Source organism: Bombus pascuorum, chromosome 7 (genome assembly GCF_905332965.1).
Source record: "Bombus pascuorum chromosome 7, iyBomPasc1.1, whole genome shotgun sequence".
NCBI classification, from domain to species: Eukaryota; Metazoa; Arthropoda; class Insecta; order Hymenoptera; family Apidae; genus Bombus; species Bombus pascuorum.
In genome coordinates, this window is record NC_083494.1 from 2,232,825 (window position 1) to 2,259,324 (window position 26,500).

A 26,500-nucleotide genomic window follows, 5' to 3' on the forward strand; every position below is an offset into this window, starting at 1 on the left:
CTCCAACACAGTTAAAAAAGTCACTGTTTTTAATAACGAAACAACGTCAGCAACGCTATAATGAAGCACCCGAGGTTACCTCTGGTTAATCTTCTTGTCTTTTTCAACGTTACTTTTTTCTCCCTCGTCATTGCTTTTCGATTTCTATTTTAACCCGATTTTCTTCCTTTCCCATTTTCTTTCTTGCACAACGATATTTCCCGACTATTTTTCAATCGCGACCACCATTTATATTTATAATAGCCAAATAATCTGCGACCCTGTGATCGAAGAAAAATTATTTTAACACGTTTAAAAAGAAAAGAAACAAACGCACATTTTAAAGTTATTCCAAAATATAATTCTAATTTAAATATTTAAAGTTAACGCCAAAAATTTGCAATTAAAATTAATTAATCTGACGACTCTGTTCTACGGAATCTATAACACACTTGCGTAAATAAATTCAAGAATTTTTCTACATAATTTAGAGTTTAATTAAACTGTGCAGAGAAATAAAATACATCTTATTCTCGAAAATAATTATTTTGTTATTTACTATACATTAATTGCTTCTGTCGGGCGGTTGTCGAACCTCAAAAGGGTAATGGTGATGCTTTTCCAATCTCTTTGGATATTGGAACTAGAAGATATTGAAATTATCTGAAGATATTGAAGATTATTGATAAAAGAAGAACTTCCAGCCCAAGAAATCTATGAATTTTTTCCAGTTGCTTTCTATTGAGCAATGACACTCCACCTGATATACGTTATACGAAATCTCTTGTTGATGGAAGCTGTTGAACAAGTTTCAAGTATCTAAGAAGGATTTTCTTTCAAAGGATGCTCCAATTCTCTGCTTTCAAATTTTTTGAGGTTTTAGATCTGAAAGATTGAGAAAAATAGAAAAGATAGGGAGAGAACCTTCGAGATTTGCAGATTTTATGAATTGCAACGTCTTCCTCTGATGCTGAGCAAATTTCCGCAATCTCAATGGCGTATTTTTTCAATTGGAGTCCAGAAAAGATACAAAGATACAAAGACTTCTTCTCGAACGTTATTGTGCTATGTATATTTTATTTTGTGAAGATATATTTTGAGCAAGCTTGAATTATATTATGAGAAAAAGTCTTTCCACAGTTACACGTGTCCAGTGAAATGGCGTAACTTTGTCTTAAGAAGTTTGCTTTACTTTAAACCGAACTTGTCTTGTCGCGAGAAGTTCATGCGACGATATAGAAGACAGATATTTAGGCGAACCCACTTAGTTGAGACATTCTGTACATACTTTCTCTTCATTTAAATTTCTCCACTCCACCAATCCATTAGGATCATTATAATTGAATTTATTAATCCTCCATCATTTATTAATTTAACAGAGAATTAATAGAAAATATTAAATATAAATATTACAGTAATCGGAAATTAAATATTAAGAAGATTAATATTTTTCACATTAAGATTGGCATTTGAAAGCCCACAATGTGGAAATTCTTTTTATTCGAAACAGAGCTACGACCAATTTAATGTAAATAAAAAAATGTGTAATAATAAGTTATAAATCACGGAATGATTAAATGTATAATAATAATAAAGGTAAAAAATGTACGTAATATAAGACATAGTACGTTAGTGGACGAACGACTCATTCAGAACGAAAACAAACTCGAGTGAGCATGAAGTTCGCAGTTATGTTACACCAGTGCTTACGAGGTTCTCGTTTAAAACATTAAGAAGATGGTCCCATTGCGATGTTGCGCGCTATTGGCCGCTCATAATCGTTGAAAAGGAATCCCTACAGTGTCGCTTGACTGCGATAGCTATCTTTTTCTCAGCCAGGTTTTCTCATCTGGATATCCGAGAGGCTGTGTCTTAACACATCCTGAAAGGTCAGACAAGTCCATGTTGCAAGCTCTCGAGGGGAAAAAGACGACGTTCTCGCTGTTTGTAAATAATTTTCATTTGCCCGGACGAATGAACTGTAATGTAGTCGCAAACATCAGTAGCCACAAGTGGCTAGTTATGAAACTGTACATTTCTGGTGTCTGGTTTTCTTTTAATTGATGGAGGAGTTGTAGCTACGAACTGCTTTTCAGCGATTCAAGTAAACGAAGAAGGATCGGTTGAAAGTTGTTTGCTCTTTTTGAAACGTTGATTTATTTATTGACTTTTATTAGAAAATTTGTGTCGTTATTAATTATTTTTTCCTTTGTCAATTGTTTCTTCGCCGAAACTTTGTTTTACATCTCAGAATCTCTTCGCCGGTTTAACTCGTAGAGAAATAATTTGCCTTCTTATCAGAACAGTATCAATGACAGTACGCAAATGAAATATTAGTTTGAATTTTTACTTTTTTATTCCTCATTGTTATTATTACACTTCCATAGAGTAGATTGGTTCTTAAGTTGACGAAAACGTCGAAATAAAATAAACTAAATCAAGTAAATAATGCTTGAACAAAGTGTACGAAAATTAACTTTGTAAGTTAAATTAGTAATGATTTAAAAATGATTGAAAAGATGTTCTTCGAGAGAAATTGTATGCATCAGGATGTAATAAAGCGCGCTTTTAACCGAGCAAGATGCGAACATTTGAAAGTAATGTTACACTACTGATAGTTTTTGAAGAAGTATCAGCGATACTAACAAAATTTCACTCTTTATCGGAGAAAGTTGTTGGCATCTCTTAAACAAACTTTGTTCTTTCTTCGGCTGTGATACAGTTTGCAAATTTCGCAAGTTTAAATTGCCTCGACTGCGTAATGTCAGCCGACACGGTTCCCTATCTTCGCTCGTCGACTCTACGTGACTTTGTTTCGATACGTAAACTTCTATTGGTCCATTCGTGATTTCCATATGCGAAGTACATTTAAAAAACGTATAAGACTTAATTGTGCTATTTAAAGAGCTGTGTGGCGTTGATCATATAATCCAGCGTTTGCTATAAAAGGAGAAACTAAATGTTGATGTGTATTATTAAAGAGCAGGAAATATGTGTTTGCTTTTTGAAATATGACATACATATTTGACAAAATTTGTGTAAAAGTAAATGTGGGAATATTTATTTATTTCTATAAAGTAGCGTTATTTAATATCTGAAAATTTTACGAATGTCTCGACAGTTTATTTCGACGTAAATATTTCAAAATGGTTTGATGTAACTAGAAAAATAAGTGTAAAATATTTCTACAAAACTAATAAGTAAGCAAATTAAATTATATGTTAAACAGTAACCTGTTTGTTATATGTGGGGCTCGTACTATTACATAAATTTTTTTTTTTTATTTTATTTTGGTTTTTACAATTTGTCCTGAAGGACATTTGGTAAAGTGTTATACCTCATTGGTAAATAAAAAAAAATAAAATAAAATAAATATAGCATGTGGGTGGCTACCCCCAGCGGGGTACCAGCTTCATGTTTTCTAAGTTATATCTTTTATGTACTAGTACATGTGTCTTCTTTTTATCCGAAGCTACCAAGTGCGACATAAAGTGGAATTCTAAAGAATTCTAGTTCTGTCATTCTAGTTGGTATAATTAGAAGATTAAAATACCCAAAAGTAGCCTCCTTTACGATCGTGCTGTAAGCTTTGGCAGTACACATGCAGTCCTATTGTGTGCGTTTCGAAAAGAACACTTTCGTTGACTTGATATTGGTGACTTGACTTGAAATTGGATTTATTTATGTGGCTCATTGCTGATGTCCCCCATAGCGGTATTCCGTACGTCCAGATTGCTTTTATTATCGTTTTGTAGATTTTTAGTTTATTTCCTATGCTGAGTTTAGAGTTTCGACTAGTTAACCAGTACATTTTTTTTTTTTTATTTTATTTTGGTTTTTACAATTTGTCCTGAAGGACATTTGGTAAAGCGTTATATCTCATTGGTAAATAAAAAAAAAAAAATAAAATAAAATAAATATAGCATGTGGGTGGCTACCCCCAGCGGGGTACCAGCTTCGTGTTTTCTAAGTTATATCTTTTATGTTTACATAAATGTGTTATTATAAATTATTATATAATGTATTACGTAAATGTTCAAAGAAAGATGTTGAAAGGAATACGTTTCGAAAAGTTGCGATAAATGTTACGAAATCAAAAGCAGAGTTTTATTATAAATTTAGATTACGTGAGATGGATGTAACCAAATTTCATAAAAACACATTTAGGAGATATTTAAAACTGCTATCAAACTGCTGCACAGTTAACAGTCGTAAGTCTTGCCATCAGTGTGAATCCAATTGCAAACCTGAAATAAAAAAGAAGGTAACGAAGCATGGACGAATAATGGTGATTTTGCGTGGTGAATCTGAAATCAAAGGTGAATCAGAGTGATAAATGTACGACTGAAGATCGCTGGGTGTAAAGTGTTAGTGCGAAAGAGAAGCGTCTGAACAGAATTCCTGAGATTATGCACATCCACTCAACTTCCACAGCGAATATGTTTCAATGTCTTCTGGAACTGGATGAATCGAATGAAGGAAGTGGAGAAATAGGACAGAAAAGAATATACAAGTATGTGTTCTTTACATACACAGGTTTGCAAGGGTAAACGTTGAGAAAATACATGCACAAATTAATCATGTCAAATGACAGCAAATTAAATTGCAATAACTAGAGTTCTTCAAATATTTTCAGTTTGGTAAAAAGAATTCATACAATGAATGGGAAGAAAAAGCACTGTAATTATGTAATATCGCAACCATAACATTATTTACAATTTTTCTCTAATTAATAATCAATTTAATGATCCACCTAAAACTCTACCATCATTTTCACCATTCTCTCATAGTTCTTACGTATAATATCTCTACAGTATCCAGTAGTATCGTGCTCCAGTCGCTAATGACCCTGCAGTTTAATCGACTTAAGACGATTACGAAACGAACAACGAACAATAACGAGTCTAAATAATATTCTGGTCTTTGTGAGGCGAATGCCTGCAACAAATACCCCGTAACTTTTATCTACATTTTCGAGTTCATTTCAGACTCTACCAACGTCATCGTAACAATTGTACCACATCGTATGTCACGAAGATATTTTGCGAAAAACATATAATATAACCAAAATAAATTTTCACAGGTGTTCGAATACCTTTCTGAACCAGTGTATAATTATGAACTGGATTCTGACAGAAAGTCTTCTATAAAGACATAATATATATTGCCGCAGATATTTCTCCTCACTTTTTCTCTACCTACACAGAAACAGGCACAAGCGAAGAAATATATATATATATATAGGCATCGTCCGAAAAATTCTGCGAGCAATCTCTCGCTGAAAGCTCTCGGCGTTCAACACGGACACGCTCATATCGCGAACGGCTCGTCCATCAAAGCGAAGGGGGAAAATAAACCGGGCGAAAACGACCGAAATCTCTCGCAGCCCTCTTTTTCCATTATCCAAGAAAGTAAGAAATAAGAAAGCTGTAGGAATAATACCGCGAGGCTCAGGAACAACAGCAGCTTAAACAGTAACGGGCCGGTACGAAGCGAGAGGACGGTGAAAAGCGTGGAAGAATCGTAGTGGCGGTAAAAGGGGTGAGAGCAAAGAGAGCAGGAGGGCAGTGAAGGGAGAGGGAGGTCAGAGGTTAAGTGAAATTGAAGTTCAACCCACTGATGAAAACGACTCGCGGGATCTAAGGTGACGGGGGACTCCTCCGCAATAGTTTCGTTTCCTTTTAATCTTCGTAGGGTTTTCTGCCAGCCAGAGTAGGAAGACTGTCAATTCCGCTTCCATTTCTCGCCGACAGTGCGAGCGAGATGAAGGAGACCTGCACGCGAGTATATGTGCGCCAGCATCGTTGTACAGGGTGTCTCGGCAACTCCGGCACGATCGGCAATCAGGCGATTCTCTGTGACAGAAAACGTATGGAAGATATAGAATAAGATTTGGGGGAGGAAAAGTCGAAATGGGAAGAAGGAAGAAAATGATACTATTTATGAGGAGAGGGGCATAGACTTATGGGAGCTTAGGATAACAGATTCAGCCCTAGTACGGATGGACAGGACAGATCAGAGTCAGGAATATGAAAGAATAATAGAGGGAAGGCATAAAAGAAAATATAGGGAATTAGGGGAAGAAAGCAGAGCAGAGTTTTTGAAGAAAGAATGTAGAGGAAGCGATAATCGAGCGAGATTTAGACGTGATAATGAAGAAATCTGCCTAAAAACGGACGAGAAGAATGTAGATTGTGTGGTTAAGGGAAAGGAACGACAGAAGCTCATGGGAGAGTACAGAGAAGTTGGAAGAGAAAAGGAATTAACCGGAAGGATGAGCGAAGAAAAGAGCAAGGAAGATGTATGAGGAAAATAGTAGAAAGGAGAAGGAAGCTAGCCTTACACGTGTCACAAGCGTTTTAAGTATTTCAAGTATTTTAAGTATCTTAAGAATGAGAATTATTTTCTACAGTATTATAATGGCGTACATGTATAGTGATTTTGTAGACACAACCACGTGTCAAACCCTTTTCAAGGTCGAAAATCAGGAAAATGAAGTTATCCATCTACCTTTGTAGAATAAAAGTCTTTCATGTGGCGCTTCGTTTTTGAGAAAATCGAGTTTGAAGAGTTTTCAAGTATACTTGGGCTTGATTAATTTCGAACTGAACAAGAGAAAATAATCGACAGAAAGTTATTCCACGCGTAAAAAATAGGTGGAAAAATGTGGAACAAAAACTGTCCATAAGACATTTTGTTTCCGAGAAAAGCAAATTTACAATTGAAAATTTATTTTATGTAACAGGTTGGTTCATGACTAAACGCGTTCAAGCTCTATTCTCTCAGAAACAAAGCGTGACTATGGGAAAACTTTATTTCGCATTTTTTACTTGTTTTAGCATGTTTCTTTTTTACATTATTCTCGAGTCTTTACAATTTGTCCACATGTTGACATTTGGTAAATTGGTTTAACAATGTTGTGACAGTAGCACGTAGATGTTTATCCCATTGGAGAAACGTCACTGATAACTGCACAAATATCATTGCAATGCAAAAAACAAAAAGTTATTTATATTCTGTGGAAATAGCGAAAAATCCGCAAATAACGATCAGAATAAAAAGTCAGTCGAGCTTCTGGATGAGACAAATAGAGTTCCATTTTAATATGTAGCATAACCTCCTGCTGCTCGTTCACTCACAGTTAGCCTAGTCTGCAGTTAGTAAAGTTTAAGTATTTTCTCGAAAATGACCCGCCATACGCAATCATTTTATTCCACATTTTCGACTGATTTTTTTACGTAGAATCATTCTATTATCGATTGTACCAAAATTTCCGGGACACCCTGTACATGTCTGCTGTTAATCTTACACCATGGGAGAAGCGAAAGGCACGAGAAACTGTACTGAAGATTCGTTAAACGAGCCGGGACTTAACGATCCGCGAGAAAGAACGAACATCGGTCTAAGTTCTCCATTGTGAGAAATGATTTATAGGTTTCCACGTTCAACTGGCCACTGTTATTCGCCGGATATATTTAACATTTTGCCCGAAAGGATCAGATATTAACGTATTACGCAATATATTGTAGGCGCATACGCAATTTATCGTCATCCTTAGAGTGGCATAAAAGATATAACTTAGAAAACACGAAGCTGGCACCCCGCTGGGGGTGGCCACCCACATGCTATATTTATTTTTATTTTATTTTTTTTTTCACCAATGAGATGTAACACTTTGCCAAATGTCCATAAGGACAAATTGTAAAAAACCAAAATAAAATAAAAAAAAAAATCCTTAGAGTTTTCTTGATCGAAAGACTACGATATTTGGAAAATCGTAACTGTATGTAAAACTTCCATTCGTTTCATCTTCTTGCAGCAAAATTATAAAATTGTATGTTATAAAATGTAAGTAGTTTCACCTAAAATTGCGGAAATTCTCCAGACAATCGAACGATTAAGAAGTTTAAATTGATTCTACAGAGATTATTTACTGTAAACCGTAGCGTAGATTCGAAGAAATTCACATTGTCCTTGTTTCCACGATTTGAATATCTTTGATCTTGCAATATCTTTTCATGTCTATCTCTGTATATTCGCGAACGTAAACGATAGAACGTAGAACTGACTTTTCGTCTACTGTGTAAGAGTACTTGAGCGACCCTTTGACTCTTGCGAGCTTTATTTTGTTTGAAAATAACTGTGCCATGACAAATGTTATTTGCGTGAACCTCGTCGTCGCATATTCGTCGTCAACGCTACTACACATCGCTATCACGACCAGAAGACAGTATAACATGCACATAATATGATGTAATCTTTATATCGATATATGCTACATATTGATTATATGATATAATCTTTATATTGCAAATTAGTTCTGATAAGCTTTATGAAAATTATTTCCATTTTAATAAATATTTGCGGGAAATATTATGGAAACGCGAATGCACTGCAATTTTTCATTAATATACGTTGCTTGTTTGTTTTTAACGAAACAATATCGACATTCGGTCGCTAATGACCACGGTAGTCGATGTGACTTTAAATAAAAGAAATAATGAAATATCGACATTCGAAATTACTGTAAATTATTGAAAGATAATTGCTTCACTTCAAAACAAATAACTATACTTAATATTTTATATGTAACATTAATATATATAAATATACTGTTCTCTTCCTTTCTTCTTGTTTGTACCGTTTCGTTCGTTTGATGTTTGAATATTTAATTTGAATATTTAATTCATAAAAATTATGAAGTTACGTTGAATACAGAAACAAGTATTGGAAAGTCGTCAATATTTTAATAAATATTTATTGGAATAGGTATAACAACCATTTGGAGGTCTTAAAGACCCAAGGAGAAGAGTAGGGTTAATAAGTATATTAGATTAAATTGTATTTTTAGTAGTAATTACGCGTTATGTTTACAAATATTTATTTGTAGAAATTCTTTACATATTAAATTACAAAATAACAATAAATATCTATATATAAATTACATAGTTACAATAAAATTATAAAATATCTTATAGATATACATTGAATATTATACAAAATATTCATCAGATGCAAATCTCCCAGTGTAAAAGTAAATGATATCTTTCTTGATATATTGAAAATCACTATAGTCGATCAGAAAAATAAAAATCGAACACCAGTGCAATTTTGATTCTACATATTTTGAACAAACATGCAAGAAACTACAAAGATGTATCATAGTATAATAGATGCCAAAAAGAAGCATTTGTTTTTTACCTACGGTTGTTTAAGTATTATTAAATATTAAGTAGATAATTTGAGGAGTTTAGAAAAAGTTTAATATTCGAATCGATGATCTATAATCAGACATACTCTTCCAATATTAATCGAGACTTTCCCATTTAATGAACAGGAGCAACAGGACTAACGAGAATAGTTTAGCAATGTCGCTTGAGGTTGCGACTATAATAAGAGCAGCAAAATGATCGTCAATGAATTGAATTTTCACTGTCGAAACTTCCATTTTTCTTGAACTATTGCTGTAATAATACTTTTATAGAATTTGTTGGATAAAAATCACACGTCAGTAGATTTGATTGATGGAATTTTAGGAACTCTCGTGAGGTATTATCTGCTATTTACAGCAATCAATCAAACGATTATACAACCACGATTTTTCATAAAAATCCCCGTTATCAAGTACTCTTCGTATTTTCAATTAATAGAATAATTAAAATTTGTCAATGGTTTTTATTATCTGATTAATTCGTTCCTAGTTTCGAACAATCTCTCGATTAAACTACTTTATCTAAATTTCACTTTCGTAATTGTACATTGTTTCCAATTTTAATGGTTACAAAGTATTTATAGCGATTATGCAACTCTTAAAAATTGACAAGTTACGTGACAATAGAAATAGATATATTTCAAAATAGTTACATATCAGAACGTCTGCTGTATTTATATTACAAACTGAATGCTTCTCACTGCTTTATTTTCTAATTGTTTCATTAAAAATCCATATTTTATCTACGTCGTATGTACTTTGCAACACAGAATACCAAATAAAGTAGAATTTGAATTTTTCCAATAAATGCATTGTTACATTAAATACAGTAAGACTCGCGACTCCGAATCTCTTAATCTCTTTTCCATCCGCACTCTGGGTAACTTTAAGTAATTCTCCGTCTTTTTTCATATTTTTGATTAAATTTCGCTTTGCTTAAAAAATTAAGCTAACGATAGAAACTATGTTTGACAATATTGTAGAAACTTGGAGAAATAATCGAGAATTTTTAAAACACAACCCCCCACCTCCTTAAAAAATTGCAGGATTGTTCACTTAGTATCTGAATCATGAAATACTTCAAACTATCCTCCGAAGGAAGACAGTGAAATGCTCATTTTCTTAAACGTTAAACGCGTCACCACAAAACACGGCGATATTTATAGCAACGTGAACAACCGTTCAGAATTATCGACGCGCGTTTTCCTCTGTAGGAAATTCTCTGAACGTTCGCAACTGGACGTGCCAAACTGTTCATAAATCTGTGCAATACGATCTTTGGTGTCTTCGAATAATCGAGCTTCTGGTGTGTTCGCAATCTTTCATATCGCGTCAAATAGGTTCCAATGATGGCGAAGTGTTCTTCTTGTAAAACGAATAAAAGATCTACAGACGCAGAGCATCAGCTACGTTTGATCGATGATCGTGCTTAAATTTTGGACTTCCAAAGGGATCGTTTCGATGGTGTAAGATCCACGTTCAAGCTTCTGTTAAGATTTCTCCTGACTTTTTGAACATGTCCAGCCTCTGGTTGGCAGTGTGACCTTCGAAAAATCCTCTGTTGTGTTCACAGTAGTTACAATTAGTTACTGGCTTATTATCTTGACTTGTAAATATTTTAAGCTTGTGACAAGACACTCATACAATAGCGCTGATAAATATGTGGATCTTTCGATCGATTTACATTAACAATATCTGAATGTAAAATTCAAGCGGAGGTGAAACGTTGAATATCAGCTTTTTCTGCGTCAAATGGAAAAATTCAGAATTACTTGAAATAAGAAAAGACCATTATATAGTTAGAATAAAATTATAAAATTTCTTATAGGTATACATTGAATATTATACAAAATATCCATCGGATACAAACCTCTCAGTGTAAAAATAAATCTATAAATGATATCTTTCTTGATGTATTGAAAACCACTATAGTCGATCAGGAAAATAAAAATCGGACACCGGTGCAATTTTGATTTCTACATATTTTGAACAAACATTTTTTTAACGAGATAACTTGGCTTTCCTGTATCGATAGTAACGTTAAACTTGTCTTTACAAATTTAACTAGAATATTACTTTGATTTTTACTAAACGTGTTTTCGTGGCGAAAAATTGAATGAGCTAGAAACCTGTTGGAGCTATCTCAAAGGATTAAAAGATTAAAAGTTTTCCGAAAGGGACCGAAAGTTCTGGGAAAGCAGTCGTAAAGTTCTAAAAAGCAACAGACTTTATTCGATAAAACGTCAGTTTTATAAAAATACAAAATTATTTTTATTATTTCAAATTTCGCTACATCTGTTTAATAATAATTATGAAATATTTGTTTAGTCAATATTCTTTATCTAAAAATACTACTTTCGCGTAGCCACCAAAAGCGAAGGTGTTCATTGATCAAGAAGAAATATTTTAAAATTACTTAAGCTAATTCTTATTTTCTATTTACTGTAGGAACCGAGAAACACACAAAGACCTACATATTTTGTTCAGTGTTCACTCTTTCGAATTTGATGGTTTATGTCTTTCTTAGTAGTTATGCCAGTAGAATTTACATATTGCACAATTGTATATTATTTTCTAATGCATCTCTTTCACGTACAAGTATCTATTCGTTTCTATTTAGTAATTTCCAACTGAACTGTTTGAATCTGTAATTATATATTATATGTATCTTCTTTATTCGTATCTATAATCTACGTATTTTCTTGTGCAATCCATGGTAGACTATTCTGATAAATATTCTGTTCTGTATTCTATTCTCATAACTATCTGTTAAAACCCTCTTTCTCTGCTCCCAAAATGAGTGAGCTGATGTAAACTAAATCGAAGACTGTCTCGCGCGAACAGTTGGCTACGTTCATTTATTCTTTCACACGTCAACGTCCACTTTGTTGCTGCTGCCGTATTACCGGAAAGAAACGCAGACAAAGCCAATATAAATTTCACGCACCGCGATCGATACATTCTCCCGTTTGTTTTCACGATGCATGTGCACATATGCATCGATGTTTGTTTGTGCACTGAAATATTCAATGAAACGAAGTGTACACTAGAGCCGGTAGGTAAACTAAAGGCAGTTCAGGCTAGATTGTTAATAGGCATGAGTGCCCTAAAGGGGTGCACAGCGAATCGCCCTTCATATTTCAAATGTGGACAGATTATAGTCGTATAAATCGTAGAAAGCAAATAGTAAAGTTTCCTAAGACACATAATTAAGCTGTGTATGTTTATGCGCTTATGGGAAATTTGCGGATACGAGAACGCACAGAATGAACATAATATGCAGAAGTATATGAAATATTCAAAGTACAGAATATTTTACCACGTTGAATGAATAAAATATTTCTCTACTCAAGTTCCATCTTGTAAATTACACGTACGAAAATACAAATTTCCATATCCGGATAAATATATAATTTAAAGAAAGCAAAAGGATATAGTAGCTGTACGTCTGGCAAAATATTTCTGATGGGAACATATCATTTCCGACTAGGCGTAGGTTACAAAATATATCTCGAAACTTCAGTTGAGATGTCTAATATCGTATAAAATAATGATTTTGCTGTTATAAAACAAATATCAGGAATGGGCAATAATTTATTTTTATTTCTTTGGTCTTCCAACTTGTAGATTTTCTTCCATTTTCTCAGTGTGAAATCGCAATTGCTTTATTGCGATTGAAATGATGAATTCTGAAGCAGCACGCACTTGCTTAGAAATACTCGATTTTCCATAATATATGTAGTAACAGTCATATAAATATATTCAATTATTTTGCAGAGATAGTTTATAATGACAAACACTGTCCAAAAATGTACAAAGTGGTACATTACATAACATTAGAAGAAATAATGTAACGAAGAGGAAGAACAATTGCAGTCTGCTTAGAAACATATAATTAGTAATATCTATGAAGAGTTGATCCTTCAATTAAATTAAGTTTATTTTCATAAAAGAATTCTATTTCTTCTTTAGGTAGATATTTGTAAAAGATTTTTTCTTAAACACACTATTACCTCTGAATTGTATTTCGTTACAAAATAAAACAATCATAGTTTGATTAAAAATATACAATGAACGATATCCATGAAGTATTGGTCTATAAATTTCATTAAATTTATTTTCACAAAAGAATTCTCTTTTTTCTTTAGATTTATATTTATACAAAATTTCTTCAATCTCAAACACAGTAATCACAATTAAATGTGAAATGGTAATTTGAAATGGACATTATATATGATTATTTATCAGTATATTCTTAGATTCATCCCAATTTTAGTAGAAACATTCACAACTTTAAATATAACGAATATAAATATCTTATATGTAAGTATCTTACATTATATCGCAGTGTCTCGTATTTTTAATTGAAATATCGATGCTTGGGATTGACAGTGACGTAACTTAGAAAATGTAAATTTTACTGGCAAGATTTTCTAAAATTTACGTTTTTGAGAATACTAGATACACATTTTCTTAATTTAACAGCTAAAAAAACAAAGCAAAGGAATTATTAATATACTGTTTCATATAATAAAAATAGAAATATAACGTAGGTTAGTGTAGAATTAGTAAATTAAAAATTCTCTGAATTGTGTTGCTATCAATGCCAAGCATATGACGAATAATTCTCATCGTTTTGTACTGTGAATGAAAATACTATTTTATCATTGTTTCTTGTATTCCTTTATGTTTTCCATAATTCTGCTAAGTAGTACTCATTTCCTAACGATCTATGGTGCGTGTAAATTACCCTGTTACATGTTACTTTAAGTTGTTTCATTTGTACCAATTTCTACATATATCTACATTTATTAAATTCTACGATCGAAATAAGAGCCCTTTTTTCTAACATATTTAATATACCGACAAAATTTATAATTAAAACTCGCGGAATGAATCCATTAAAGCAAACATGCTCTCTTAGAGTTCGAAAGTACGATACTTTTGGCACAAATCGATTCTGTTTTTATCAGATTGTACTCAAACGTGTTACAAACGTCACTCGAATATGTTGTTTCCACAGTTAAAATTTTGAACACCTTTCAAGCATAACAAAGATTAAAGTAAATATCGTAGACACACCGCGATATGTTTGGCTAACGTCCACCACCGACAGTATTTTCGTGAGCTTACTGTGCTTAGAGTGTGAAATATCTTTATCGGTATAAATCTCGTTGCTCCGCGTTTAAAAAGTCGGGAACACACGGTGCTCGCGTCTATCGATGCGACAAAAAAAGTAAACACACGGGAATTCAGCAACACTCAGATACTTTGCTTTCGGCGACGGGTCTATGAGCGGTGTTCAAAGCGCACGCTTGTTATTTGTCCGCCTCACGGACTCCGGTGCAAGTCTCGCTCGTGTTTCGTCGAATTTCTCGCGCCGGCCACGCGTACGAAATTGTCGCGTTCGCGGTTTCGCGCGCACGAAAGGTGCATCCTATCGCGAGGATTTGTTTCCTACGCCGCCAAGGCAGCGTTAAGGCACATGCAAGAATAAAGCAAAACAAAAAAAAGTACAAAAGAGAAAGAAAGAAAAGAAAAAAACAAGAAAAAGCAAAGAAAGAAAAAAGTAAAGAAAAATTAACAAAAAAAAAAAGACGGCTTGGTATCGAATCGGAAGTACAAAGTAAGCTCGACCGCCGCAGCGCCCAGAACCACTAATGTGCTCGCTCGCAGCGCGGACGGCAACTTCGAGGTGACCTTGGCCACGAAGGCCACCATCTACCATCAAGGATTGGTCGAGTGGAAGCCCCCTGCCATTTATAAGTCATCCTGCGAGATCGACGTGGAGTACTTCCCATTCGACGAGCAGACCTGTGTCCTCAAGTTCGGTTCGTGGACCTATGACGGCTTTAAGGTAAACTTGCATGGTAGCCGCTAAGTTCGTGGCAAATAGACCGGCGGATCTTCCACGACGTGGATCGACGTGGCTCGTGATGCGTCGAGGACGGTCCACCTTTGTAGCCCTTAAGACTAGATATTAGACCCGAACGATCGGCTCGTCGCGTGGATTTCCAAACTCCGCGGTGGCTCGTGTTTTCTTGTTGTCCGTTTTCGAAACGTTACACTCGATGGGAGGGGAGAGCCGAAACCCACGCTAGGAGACGGATGCTGCCAGCTTTCCTTCAACGTTCCGTGATACCTGTAACAATAGCTCCGACAGATGCGACGTGCGTTCAGAGGATAGAAAGAACGAGAATTGATGATAGCGAGGCGAATCGCAAAGAAAATGCAACAGAGATGGCACGCAGTAACAGTTGATAGCCGAGGGGTATGTTTGAACGAAGGCAGATCGAGTAGCGAGGACGCGAAATTACGCGATCCGAGCGATCGATGCGAAGCTTTTTCGGCTCGATTCGTTAGAAAGGGTGAGAGATAGGGTGATGGTGAGGAAGAGAGAGAAAGAGAGAGAGAGAATGAAAGAAAGAAAGAGAGAGAAAGAGACAGATCATCGCGTAGCGGCAGCATCCGGTGCTCTTCAAAGAGGAGCCAATCGTGATCACGCTCGGCTCGTTTCTTCGGTGATTCCAGCGCCGACGGGAACTACGAGGTGACGCTGATGACCAAGGCCACGGTCTACTATTCGGGATTGGTCGTCTGGCAACCGCCGGCCGTATATAAATCCTCCTGCTCCATCGACGTTGAGTTCTTTCCGTACGACGTACAGACCTGTGTTTTGAAGTTAGGCTCCTGGACCTATGACGGTTTTAAGGTGCCACGCCAACAGCAACGAGCACGATCGCCAGATTGAACCTTTTTGCTCGTCATATATGATCGGTCTTCCCAGTTTCCTCCTTGGTTACACTTTCGTTTTTTATGTTCCATCAGAGAATGCCACCTTGATACCCGTAATCGTTTCTGCGATGCGCTGGTCTTGGACGTCATACGTCATATTTATATATATATTATCTATATATATTACATATATATATATATTTCAATATTGTTACTTGGTGTGGACTGCAGTGTTATTTGATTGACATTCGTCGTGATGTCGTACGGTCAGCTCGTTTTTATATATTATTCTGCGGTGTGCTCGAACGATCCTACAGGCTCGCATAATCTGAACGCGATCTTTGAAAACGGCTCGCGTCGTCGTTCTTGCGAGGATCCCAGTTATCGTGACAAATTCGCACGCATCGATCTCGCTGATCCACCTACAGTGGCTCGCGAATATATTCGGCACATTCTTTTTATATATTATACGCGTTACGTGAAATCTTCTGAAATTTCCGTAGCACTGCGATGAGATAGGATCGTCGTGATTATGGTAATAAAATTTGAAAGCGATCCGAAGATGTACGTAGAACAATATTTTCTTTATACCTTGTGTGCATTGTACGACGCTTTTTGAAATTTCGTTCACACCGTAATGAGATACGATTGTCGTGATTCTGATAAGAAAATTTGAAGGCAATCCGAAAATGTATATGAAAATTACGAAACGTTTATCGTACACGTGCAGTGGCATTAAATGTTGTAACTTTGTATCCTATTAACCGTCCATATTGCGTCAACATGTTATTTGACGTTTTGCCCAAACGATGGGAATTGTCAAATTCTCAACATTGTGTATATAAAAGACAATTTTACGCATCCACGTAATATTTTTCTCGTCGCTGTTTCTTGCATCTACAGTCTGTAGTTTTATCAAATTTTCTAAACTCCAACTACAGAACTTCGTTTATCCGAACCTCTTTGTATCAATTCGTAACTGAGCCTCTATTTTTCGAATTACATTCGAGCGTACTTTTAACTATACGAACGCGTATTCTGAAGTCGTACACGTCATATGTTTTATCCAAATTGTCATATAATTGAACACATCTTGTGTCGAAAGTGTTGCTCAATCTCAGTCATCCGAACGTTCATCTCTGTTATCGAAATTCACAGCAGCAGCTGGTCCCAACTCGTCGATTATCCGAAATATTTTGTTGCCCCCACCAGTTGAGATAAACGATGTTCTACTATATTTAGTATGCTATGGTAAACTATAAACGAAAGAGACATTGTTTTGCAATCTTGGTTTTTACAAAAAAAGATCTGAAAACCAAGAGCTTAGACGGGTGAAACGTAGGAAAGTATAGCGCGAGTGCAAGAAAAAGAGAAACTAAATAAGCCGGGACTTTTAATTAAAAAATCAAACTTTCTTATTTCTGATTTGTAACGAATCACTTTTTTATCAACATATCTGTCATATTTTTCCGATTACAATGACACCAAACACGGTACAACTTGGAGCTCATTTGCTAACTTGATAAATGACAATTAAATACACATCAATAAGTAAATGCAATTCCAATTGCATGTTTGTTCTCATTTTAATCAGAAAGATGTCACAAATGCTTCAGTAAAAGTTTGATTTAAAAGGACGCGAGAAATAAAAAAAGTTTCGCTTTTGAGTTAATACCCACATGATCATGCTGGGATGACTATCATGCAATTAACGAGAGCTTCTTTTCCTCCAATTATCGTACGTTTACGTACATTGCTTGGCCCTAAATCGGTCAATATGACGTGCAATCGACTGTTCAGATACTTTGATGGTCTTTGCGAGTTGTACGTTTCCTCTGCATATCTCGTAACTCTTATACACATTTTCGGATCCAATTCAAATTCTATCAACATAATCGCGATAGTCGTAACAGTAATGGGATTTCAAGACGTTCCGAATAACACGCAGGTAAAAATTCGGATACTTTCGTGAGCCACCGTAAACGTTTTACAAGCATTTTCTTAGCGACATCTCATCGTTCGGTGTTACGTTTTTGTTAAACATTGCGGTGCTATGAAGTACTTCGTCGATATGCCGTTTCGTGTAACACCACATCTATCTTTTACCTTGTATGAATGCTTCCTACTAAGAATGTTAGTCCGATCCTCGCTTCGACGAACGACTTGAAAGAGCGATACTACGTCGCAGGTTTCAAAGGGTACCTCGATCACAAACTTTGAATCGAGGTGAAAAGAATCTGCTTCGAAGCGTATCCAAGCTGGTCAGTCGCCTTGCTCTTTGACATTTGCAGATCGATGGAAAGATGAAACATCTAATCGCGGAGTCTCATTCTTTATTAGCATAGCTATTGTAAAGCTTAGATCGTAGGACTTTCGGTTTCTAAGCGTCACTGTACGTGATACACGCGGCAAAGATTGAACGTTTTACCGAGCATTTCTCAAACACCACACTAAATACACGGTAAAAAAAGAGATGTTTGGACAGGCCTAGTTGTTTCAATGTAACAGGGCAAATACAGATTTATACGTAAACAGATTATTCAAAAAGTTTTCATTCCTGCGGAAGGCAAGAGGAATAAAGTTATTTTAAAGCTCGATTCAAGCAGTCTGATTTCGTGTCTTGTTTTGCATAAGCTCTTTGATCGAAGTTTACGACATTATGGTTTATTTAGCCACTTCTGTTGTAATAAACGGTACTGAATTGAGATCGAGTTTAATAAATTTCTGTTAACTGATTATCTTTATTTCCATATCGCGATAGCTGCTACACTTCCGAATAACAAGATAGCAAACTTGTGGCATCTATAATTTCCTATATCGTAGCTACATCAGCGTGAAATTTGCGAGCAGTATGTGAGCATTAACATTGCGTGAATATGTAAAGCTCGATACGCTTTCAGCAATTTCCACTTAAATGGACCTATAGACATACGAAAAGAAAATGATAGTACATCGAAAAGAAGATAAATTCCATACAAATGATCATACGTTACGTAGTACTCTCGAGTTACGCTATTCTGTCATATGAATTCAAGTATTGGGTTAAAATAAAAATGAAAGTGGAACAAGTCTTGCTTCGCAAACGTTGTATTACTGCCAAAATTGTAAAAGAAATTAACAGGAGTCGTAAAGTTATATATGTCGGAGATGAAATGACATCGGGGCCTTTCTTTTGGAATTTTTGCGAAGATCCCCAATACTTTAGTCTAGGCTATTTATTATAGCTGTGCCTAAATAATAAAACTTAGAAGTAGTTGTTATGATTCGATCCGATTATGTTTGCCGAGATTTGCGACAGTGGGCTTGGGCTCCAGGTGACACAACTGGTCGCTGAACGTAGCCACGGTCACGGGATGTTTTTACCTAACAGAGGCATGGAGTAGTTGTATAGTTCTTAAAAAAAATATAGTTGTAGCGGCACACGGGCTCGAGGACAAATCAAGCCACGTGTAGTTTTGCCTCAGAAGCGCCAATATTATGAAACGCGCGTTGTATTAATAATCAAACTCCGGACAGAAGCAATGTTACCGTTACGCGGGACTGCCTGGCAACTGCGGTTAGAATTTTGTTGGTATCCCCGACCAATATACAACAAACGAACGCGATCGTAAGGAGAAGAAGGTTTTCATCAGTCTTTTATTTTTGCGATCTCCTTGGAGAGTTTCTCATCGTCTTTACGAGCAGTATATACCGAGCGTCACAGCGAACGTTACTTTGTGCTTCAAAGTATATTCTACGTTTAACAAAGAGGTATCCCGTTGACCGTGGGTTCGTTATTGAACCTAAGATCATTGTCATTAACGTCTCGAGTGTCTAACCCATTTGCATCCAAGCGCTGATTAATCCGCGCGCTACGGTTGCTTTTTATTTCAGTAGCTAAGTATTCTTCAGATGTGAGAGATCACGTTTAACCCGTTTGTCAGCATCTCGCCTATACCAGTTTATTATTTTCTAAGCAAGTCTTACTTCTGTTGTGAAAATCTCTTCAACTGCTACTATGAGTAAGTACTGTCAATCTTAATCCAATTTAACAAATTCAAATTTTAAAAATATTCTAATTTTATAACGTAAACTAAAATTTAGTTGCCCCAATGGATCTAAACGTACTCGAAGAGAAACGGTCTTTAAATGCCATATTTGCGATGTACCATTATGTATTGACCATTTTAAAGAATTCCACGAGAAATAATGTGATTTAATTTCCATTTTAGTCTAAATAATTTTTTCTTTTTTCCTCTGTTATAAAGAATGTAAGATGTGATGTTTGCAAAGTAGCATTATCTACCAATCGTTTTGAATAGTAAATTTCCTATTATATTATTCGGATGTCATTTACTGCACCTACGACCGACTGCGTGCGGTGATAGAGACCAGTCCTCTTAAGTAGGGCCATGATGCAAATGGGCTAATCACCACGGTTATTTGTCAAATTCGATTTATACCAGTAAATATAATCTCTATCGCACAACAACGATGGCTAGTCTAAATGAAAATTCGTTACACGCCCTAAACCTAATGATAACTCGACATATATATGATGATTTACTAAAAAAAAAAAAAAAAAAAACAGGAAATATACGTACTGTTTCAATCTCCTGAGTAAATTGGAAGAAAGTGCTCGTAAAGCTGAGGTCGATAATAATATCAAAAATATTTGCCACGTGGTCTAGACATGTAATGTAATTAAACGAACAGAGCTGAGAAGCAGGTTTGCTTACGAACAAGATAACGTGTAATAACGTCTAATATTTGCGAAAGAAGGCGCGCGGTGGAGAAAAGAACCGTGTTTACCAACGAAAGAAAATTCAATCTAGATGGTGTAGATGGATATTCGTATTGTTGTCGCTGGATTGCGGATGTTCATGCGTTTCTGGGAAATTTGAAGCTGCACAAACGAACATAATATACGTAGTGTGCAAAAATACAGAGAATATTCGGAATAAAATAATTCTCTATAGGATATCTATTTAATTTGAATTTGCTTAAACACAGTCTGGTTTCCACGATGTTCTTAGAAAATGATGCAAAATGTCAGATGACGAATAGTAATTACGTAGCTCTAATATAGTGAAGGTATATCTATTTTAATGGAGACACGAATGAAGAGCACTGATTTTATCTCAAACTCGTAAGAAATAGAATTAATTTTTGTAAATCTACCATTAGATCAACGCTGGCATATTATAATTCAACGGGATTTTCATAAGTATTTTATAAAAAAAAAAGGATCATATAAATATGGCAAACAGAAATATAAATAATATGCAAAAGAAAGACAGTTTGAAAGTGCAAGTACTTTAAGGAAATGCATAGAAGAGAAAATAGAAGACATCTAAAGTGTTGTTTTTGCTCAGATGTATGAAATGTGCTAGTACTATTTGTTCCCATTTATTTATATTTTTCTGTTTATTCATGTGGAACTCGCTGAAGTCATGTCGAGCTAACGTAAATAAGTTTTTGCTCGTATGATGTGTAATATCATGAAGCTGATGTAATAAGTTTTACGTATTCATACGATGTCTAAAATTCACGTATTGCTCGCAACTTCTACGTTACCATAATTACGATGTTATGGCAGTTCGACGTACCACGTATACAAACAATAACAGCGATATTATGTAATAAATATATAAATGTAACGTGAAATTGCAATACAGTAGATATAATACAAATAAAATCCGCTACGAACATAGCAAAGCAATTTCAAATATTAGTAGCTTGTAGGTACGCGAAGGAGTAACAGAATAATCATTTCATAACTCATAATGCGAATTATACGTGTTATAAACTTTTTGAATAATCAGTTCTAACTATAGTTGAGCATTTCAAAGCACAGCTGTTTCATTGCGATGTCAAGAAACACGTTAATTACTGAGAATACAAATCTGAGGAAAAGAATATTAAGAATGTAATGATAAGAATAATTCATTTCAATTCACTAGCCAGGAATGTATATTTCCATATTATGTCATGAGAACAATGATCTAGAGCTATAACGTAGTTCAATTTCGCCATTTTAATAAAATATCGAATATGATTTCAAGTGTTCGCGGTTTGCAATACACGATTAACTACAGTGACTATTATTATTCGGTTTCGTCGAAAAGAGAAAAAAGGAACAAAATTTTGCGAACCGTTTGGCAAACTGTTCTCCGTACATATTTGAGAAAATAAATATATACAATTTCATGGTAGAAAATTTGCACAGTAAAACACAGGTTTCCTCTTTGACTTAGAATTTGCTATTAAAAATACGAGAAGGAACGCTACGAAGTTCGATGTTCTTTTCATTCGCTGGTACACCCACGCACACGCACACACACACGTACATACATACATATTATCTATGCATACATCGCATGAAAATGATCGAGCATGTTTCATGGAGGCATCGCTTATAAGCTAACTGTGTAGCGAAACGAAGAATTGAATGTAAAGGAATTTCGAGCTGATTTCGAGCAAACGAACGATTTCCTCGGCCCTTTCGTCGTTCTTTCCGCTCCCGGTTTATTGCCGAAACTTTATCGCGGTCCCCACGCTGCGCAATTTCTTTCAACGTTCCTTTCAAACTCGTAAAATACGAAATACGAACTCCCCACGCCGTAAATCGCACCTGGTCGCCGAAAATTCCCCCAAAGTCCAGCTTTTTCCAGCTTATCAAATTACCAAGGTAGTAGACATAGCGCAGCCATAATTAGCTCGCTATTACAGGGCACGTCAACCCTATGCGCGCGTAACCCTTGGCAAAAGCAGCGCTAGAATTAGCGTGATAGCTCGACGCAGAAATTTCCATTTCACCGACTCTCGCTCCATGAAAAATCTCTTCCCCAACCCCCGCCCCTTTCACCCCTTCTCACTCTTCCTCCTCTATTCCTTCTTCCAGACTCGCTTCATCTACATTTCGCCGAAGAATTAAGAGTCGAGATAAAGCGATCTCCACGACAAAACCATAAGAAACGTTCGATAGGGAAACGTGACCCCCTTTACATTCGGTTTCTGGCCGCTTTGGGAGAATGGCGGACCCATTTATTACTCGCAGCGTGTAACCAGCTCTTTTCCTGCCCAATCGCGACTGTGTCTCGAAAATTTATCGGACCTGCGATTATGGAACGTTCGTTGGATTTCTATATCCACTGTTCGGTTATAAAATGCCGGCATTAAATATTCACTGCGTAAATATTGATCGGATTTCCGTGGGACGGAGGGCTTTATTGAAGCATTCAGTGAAAACACGTGACATAGTACGGTCTGCATGTAACTATGGCCCTCGGACGAGAGGACAGGGAATAAGGACGGAGCATGAAATAGTATTACACATACACACACACGCACACGCACACGAGAGTTCTGTGGTGAACGACGTTACAAAAATTTCGTCGACCGAAAGTATCTTAGTTCCTTTCTGTTCTTGGTTTTATGTCGTTTGTGGTAGTATAGCGGTTCGTGCGTGTATTTCTAATTGCTAGACGTCGATGTTGTTCATGAGAAATTGTATGATAGCGAAGATATGAGCAGCGTGGAATATATTGAGATTTAGAAGAGGAGTGTGTAATATGTGAATTAGTATTTTTGCTTTAAAGGTTTGTAAGCTGCAGCTTTTATATATATATATATTCCAATTTTGACGCTGTTTTGAATTAGTACAGTTACGACTAGAACTCCATATGTCTAGGTTTGAAGTGAATAATGGAACATAGTTGTTTGTAATTATTGTTGTTGTTGTATTGATGAAACAGTATGCATTATGATAGGTACGTCTCGTTAGTTTCTTGTATCTGATGAAAAGTGTTGTCTGTCTCTGGACATTTACGAGGGAAATGGGATTTGCGAGAGAAACGAGAAAATTAAAAGGAAAATTTATAGGACGCGCGGAAAAACATTTTCTTTTATACACAATTTATAACGCTAGCAATTAAAATGGAAATTACTGCATTGTATTGATAAAATGTTTTCTTAATATTAATATCCTACAACGCTTCTAACGAGATACAATTTTAATTATTTTAAACTTGAGGAATGACAATTTTAAGAATATCCAGTCATTTTATATATAGTCGGTTCTAATTATAAGTCCTAAATTTATTACTATCTATTTCGAAGGATTTTTAATATCATAAGCATTTGAAGAATGAAAGCGTATAAAATTATGAATAGTATTAACATAATACGATCCTCTTATTTTCTTACAAGTAAAACACACTTGAATTTAAGAGAAAGATAAACTTCCCGCGATACAATAGTCCTTGCTTGCATTTTGAATAAAATTAAATGAATTTTGAATAATCATATTTCATATTCAGTTAATTGTTACATAATTATACATAATTCGAGATATACTTATTCAAACTTATTCAATTATTAGACAGAAAAATAATTAGAAACTAATTTATAAACCTTGTATCGACTTGCCAGTTTAAATTATTTTATGAATTCTTCAGAGATTTATCAAAATCGCCAACAAATATAGCTGATAGAGTAACATTCGAATTTCACGTGCGGAAAATTGACGCTAACGAAATGTAGATTCGCGCAATTTGCTACGGCGTGTGTTTTACAACAGACGACCGTAAAATTTTATTTAATAATACTTGCGCATTGTCCGTGTATCATAGAAATACGATAAATTGAATGCACGATCAGCACAATGCAGTTTCAATCATAAATTACACAGCGTAGCCGGTGAAGTTAACGAAAAGATTCAACATGTGTCATTTGCTTGTACAATTTGATTATATTCGAACCTAAGTGAATGGTCTATTATGCTATCACATGTTCCACCGATTCGTTACTCACCCTGCCGATCAATGGACCGGCGAACGTGTAATTAAACACCAACAAAAGCGATTGTTCAACGAAGCGTGCTGTGATTAAAGAATTTTCGCGTCGATTTTCGACGTTATCGGTTACGGGGTTAACGACACGTGTACGTAGGAAAGTAGAAATTAAAATGCGAATGCGTAATGAAGCGAGTGAATTAAATTAGATGAATTTTCATGCTCACTTATTAAGTGGTTCCAGTGCCACTTAAACATAATGCGCTACCGTAAAAGATCCTTTCATGATTAATACATCACGTCATTTCGACCCTCGTTTCACCACACGTTCAAAGCTACTTCTCATTTAAATAGATTTTATGTGATTTGAATCGCGAGAATCCATTAGAGTTTGTTTTAATAATAACGCCATAAAATATCACGTAGAGAGAAATCTATGTATATTTTTGCATATCATTTCTCTTCTATTGATCGGGCACATGTTACAGATTATACAAATTTGCATTTCATTTCAAATTTACTTATATCTGTATACGTTTATCCTGCGTCAACGAATTTTTCTTCGTATTGCGAATTTACACAAAGTGACAAATATTATTGTTGGATTACGAAAAATGAATTCAATTTCCATTTAACAAGTTAGATTTCCGTGGAACGTCGCCTAAGTGTGACGCGTTGATTTTCATTAAGCTTTGCAGATTTATAGCGTCGATATTTCTTTCGTTGACTATCTCCTACGATTTAGAAACTGAAAACTTAGAATTTCTTAGAATTTCGAGAAAACATGTTTTGCTGAATGTCTTGGAAACTACTACAGACAGAGCAATTGTGTCGATAGACGAATGTGTTTTCCAAAGACGATCGAACGTGTAAACAAATTTTCAAAAAATACATTTGTTTAATATCTTTTGTTAATACATTTGGAAAATATTTATCGATTCTCACGTAAACTTGCTTGTGTAGATATTTAAACTCAATATAAGGATAAATCAGAATTTTTATTTTTTAGAGATTAAAGAGAATAATTGTTGTTTGACACAAGGCGTTTCTCTATAGACAAATAAAATTTAAAAAAATCGATTTAGATTGTTACTCGGAATAATAAAAATATCTAACATGCATATCTTCAAATATATTTCACTGCGCCTATGGATTTGCAAACTTTCATCTAATTGACATTTGATGTCTCTTCTTGCAATTAATAGTCGTCTAATCCAATATGTAAATTTATTTATTTAAATAATAATAACATATTTATTGCTGCTTAACAAAGGCTGGTTAAAAATTGCTTAAAAATATTTTAAACTGATAAACAAATAAACAGTAACAGAGTAGAACAAAATAATATATAATTGTTAATTAACGCTACACATCCACTTGTTAAATTCAATAATATACATTCACGTTACAAATCGTATAACAATTTCATAAAATTGAAGCTTCTGAAATTCCTTTGCAATTTAAAAATGCTTCACCAAGTTTATTACATATCAAACTTGAGTTTGATGAATTTAAAAAATACATTAAATCATTATAACTTCCTTTTCATTCGAAAAATGTGATTCGTATAAGCATTAGTGTTGTGCAATTACGATCTTTTCGCGTTAAGACCAAAGATTAAACATTTCTCGGATAATGGTATGTGTGACATCTCTGTGTAGGTGTCAGTAGAATTAATTTCATCATAGTGTAATTAGATCCTTTAATAGAGTCAAGAGACGCCACGGAATTATGTGAGAAATATTGGCACGATATATAGCTATGCAACCTATTTAACTCGAAATTCCTGCTTTAATGAGTT

At 35.1% G+C, this 26,500-nt stretch overlaps 1 protein-coding gene across 8 annotated transcripts in view; it reads left to right on the forward strand.

Annotated features, from left to right (window-relative positions):
* Positions 1-26,500, forward strand: part of LOC132908990 (acetylcholine receptor subunit alpha-like) — a 389,316-nt gene that overhangs the window by 191,139 nt on the left and 171,677 nt on the right. For 4 of the 8 annotated variants that reach the window (XM_060963531.1, XM_060963534.1, XM_060963535.1 and 1 more), the window contains one exon: positions 14,867-15,047. The exons of 2 other annotated variants lie outside the window; for them this stretch is intronic. In XM_060963531.1, coding sequence (XP_060819514.1) covers positions 14,867-15,047 — 181 coding nt within the window. Of the gene's footprint in view, positions 1-14,835; positions 15,048-15,721; positions 15,903-26,500 lie in introns of all 8 variants that reach the window. 2 more of the 8 variants (XM_060963532.1, XM_060963539.1) reach the window with 2 other exon arrangements.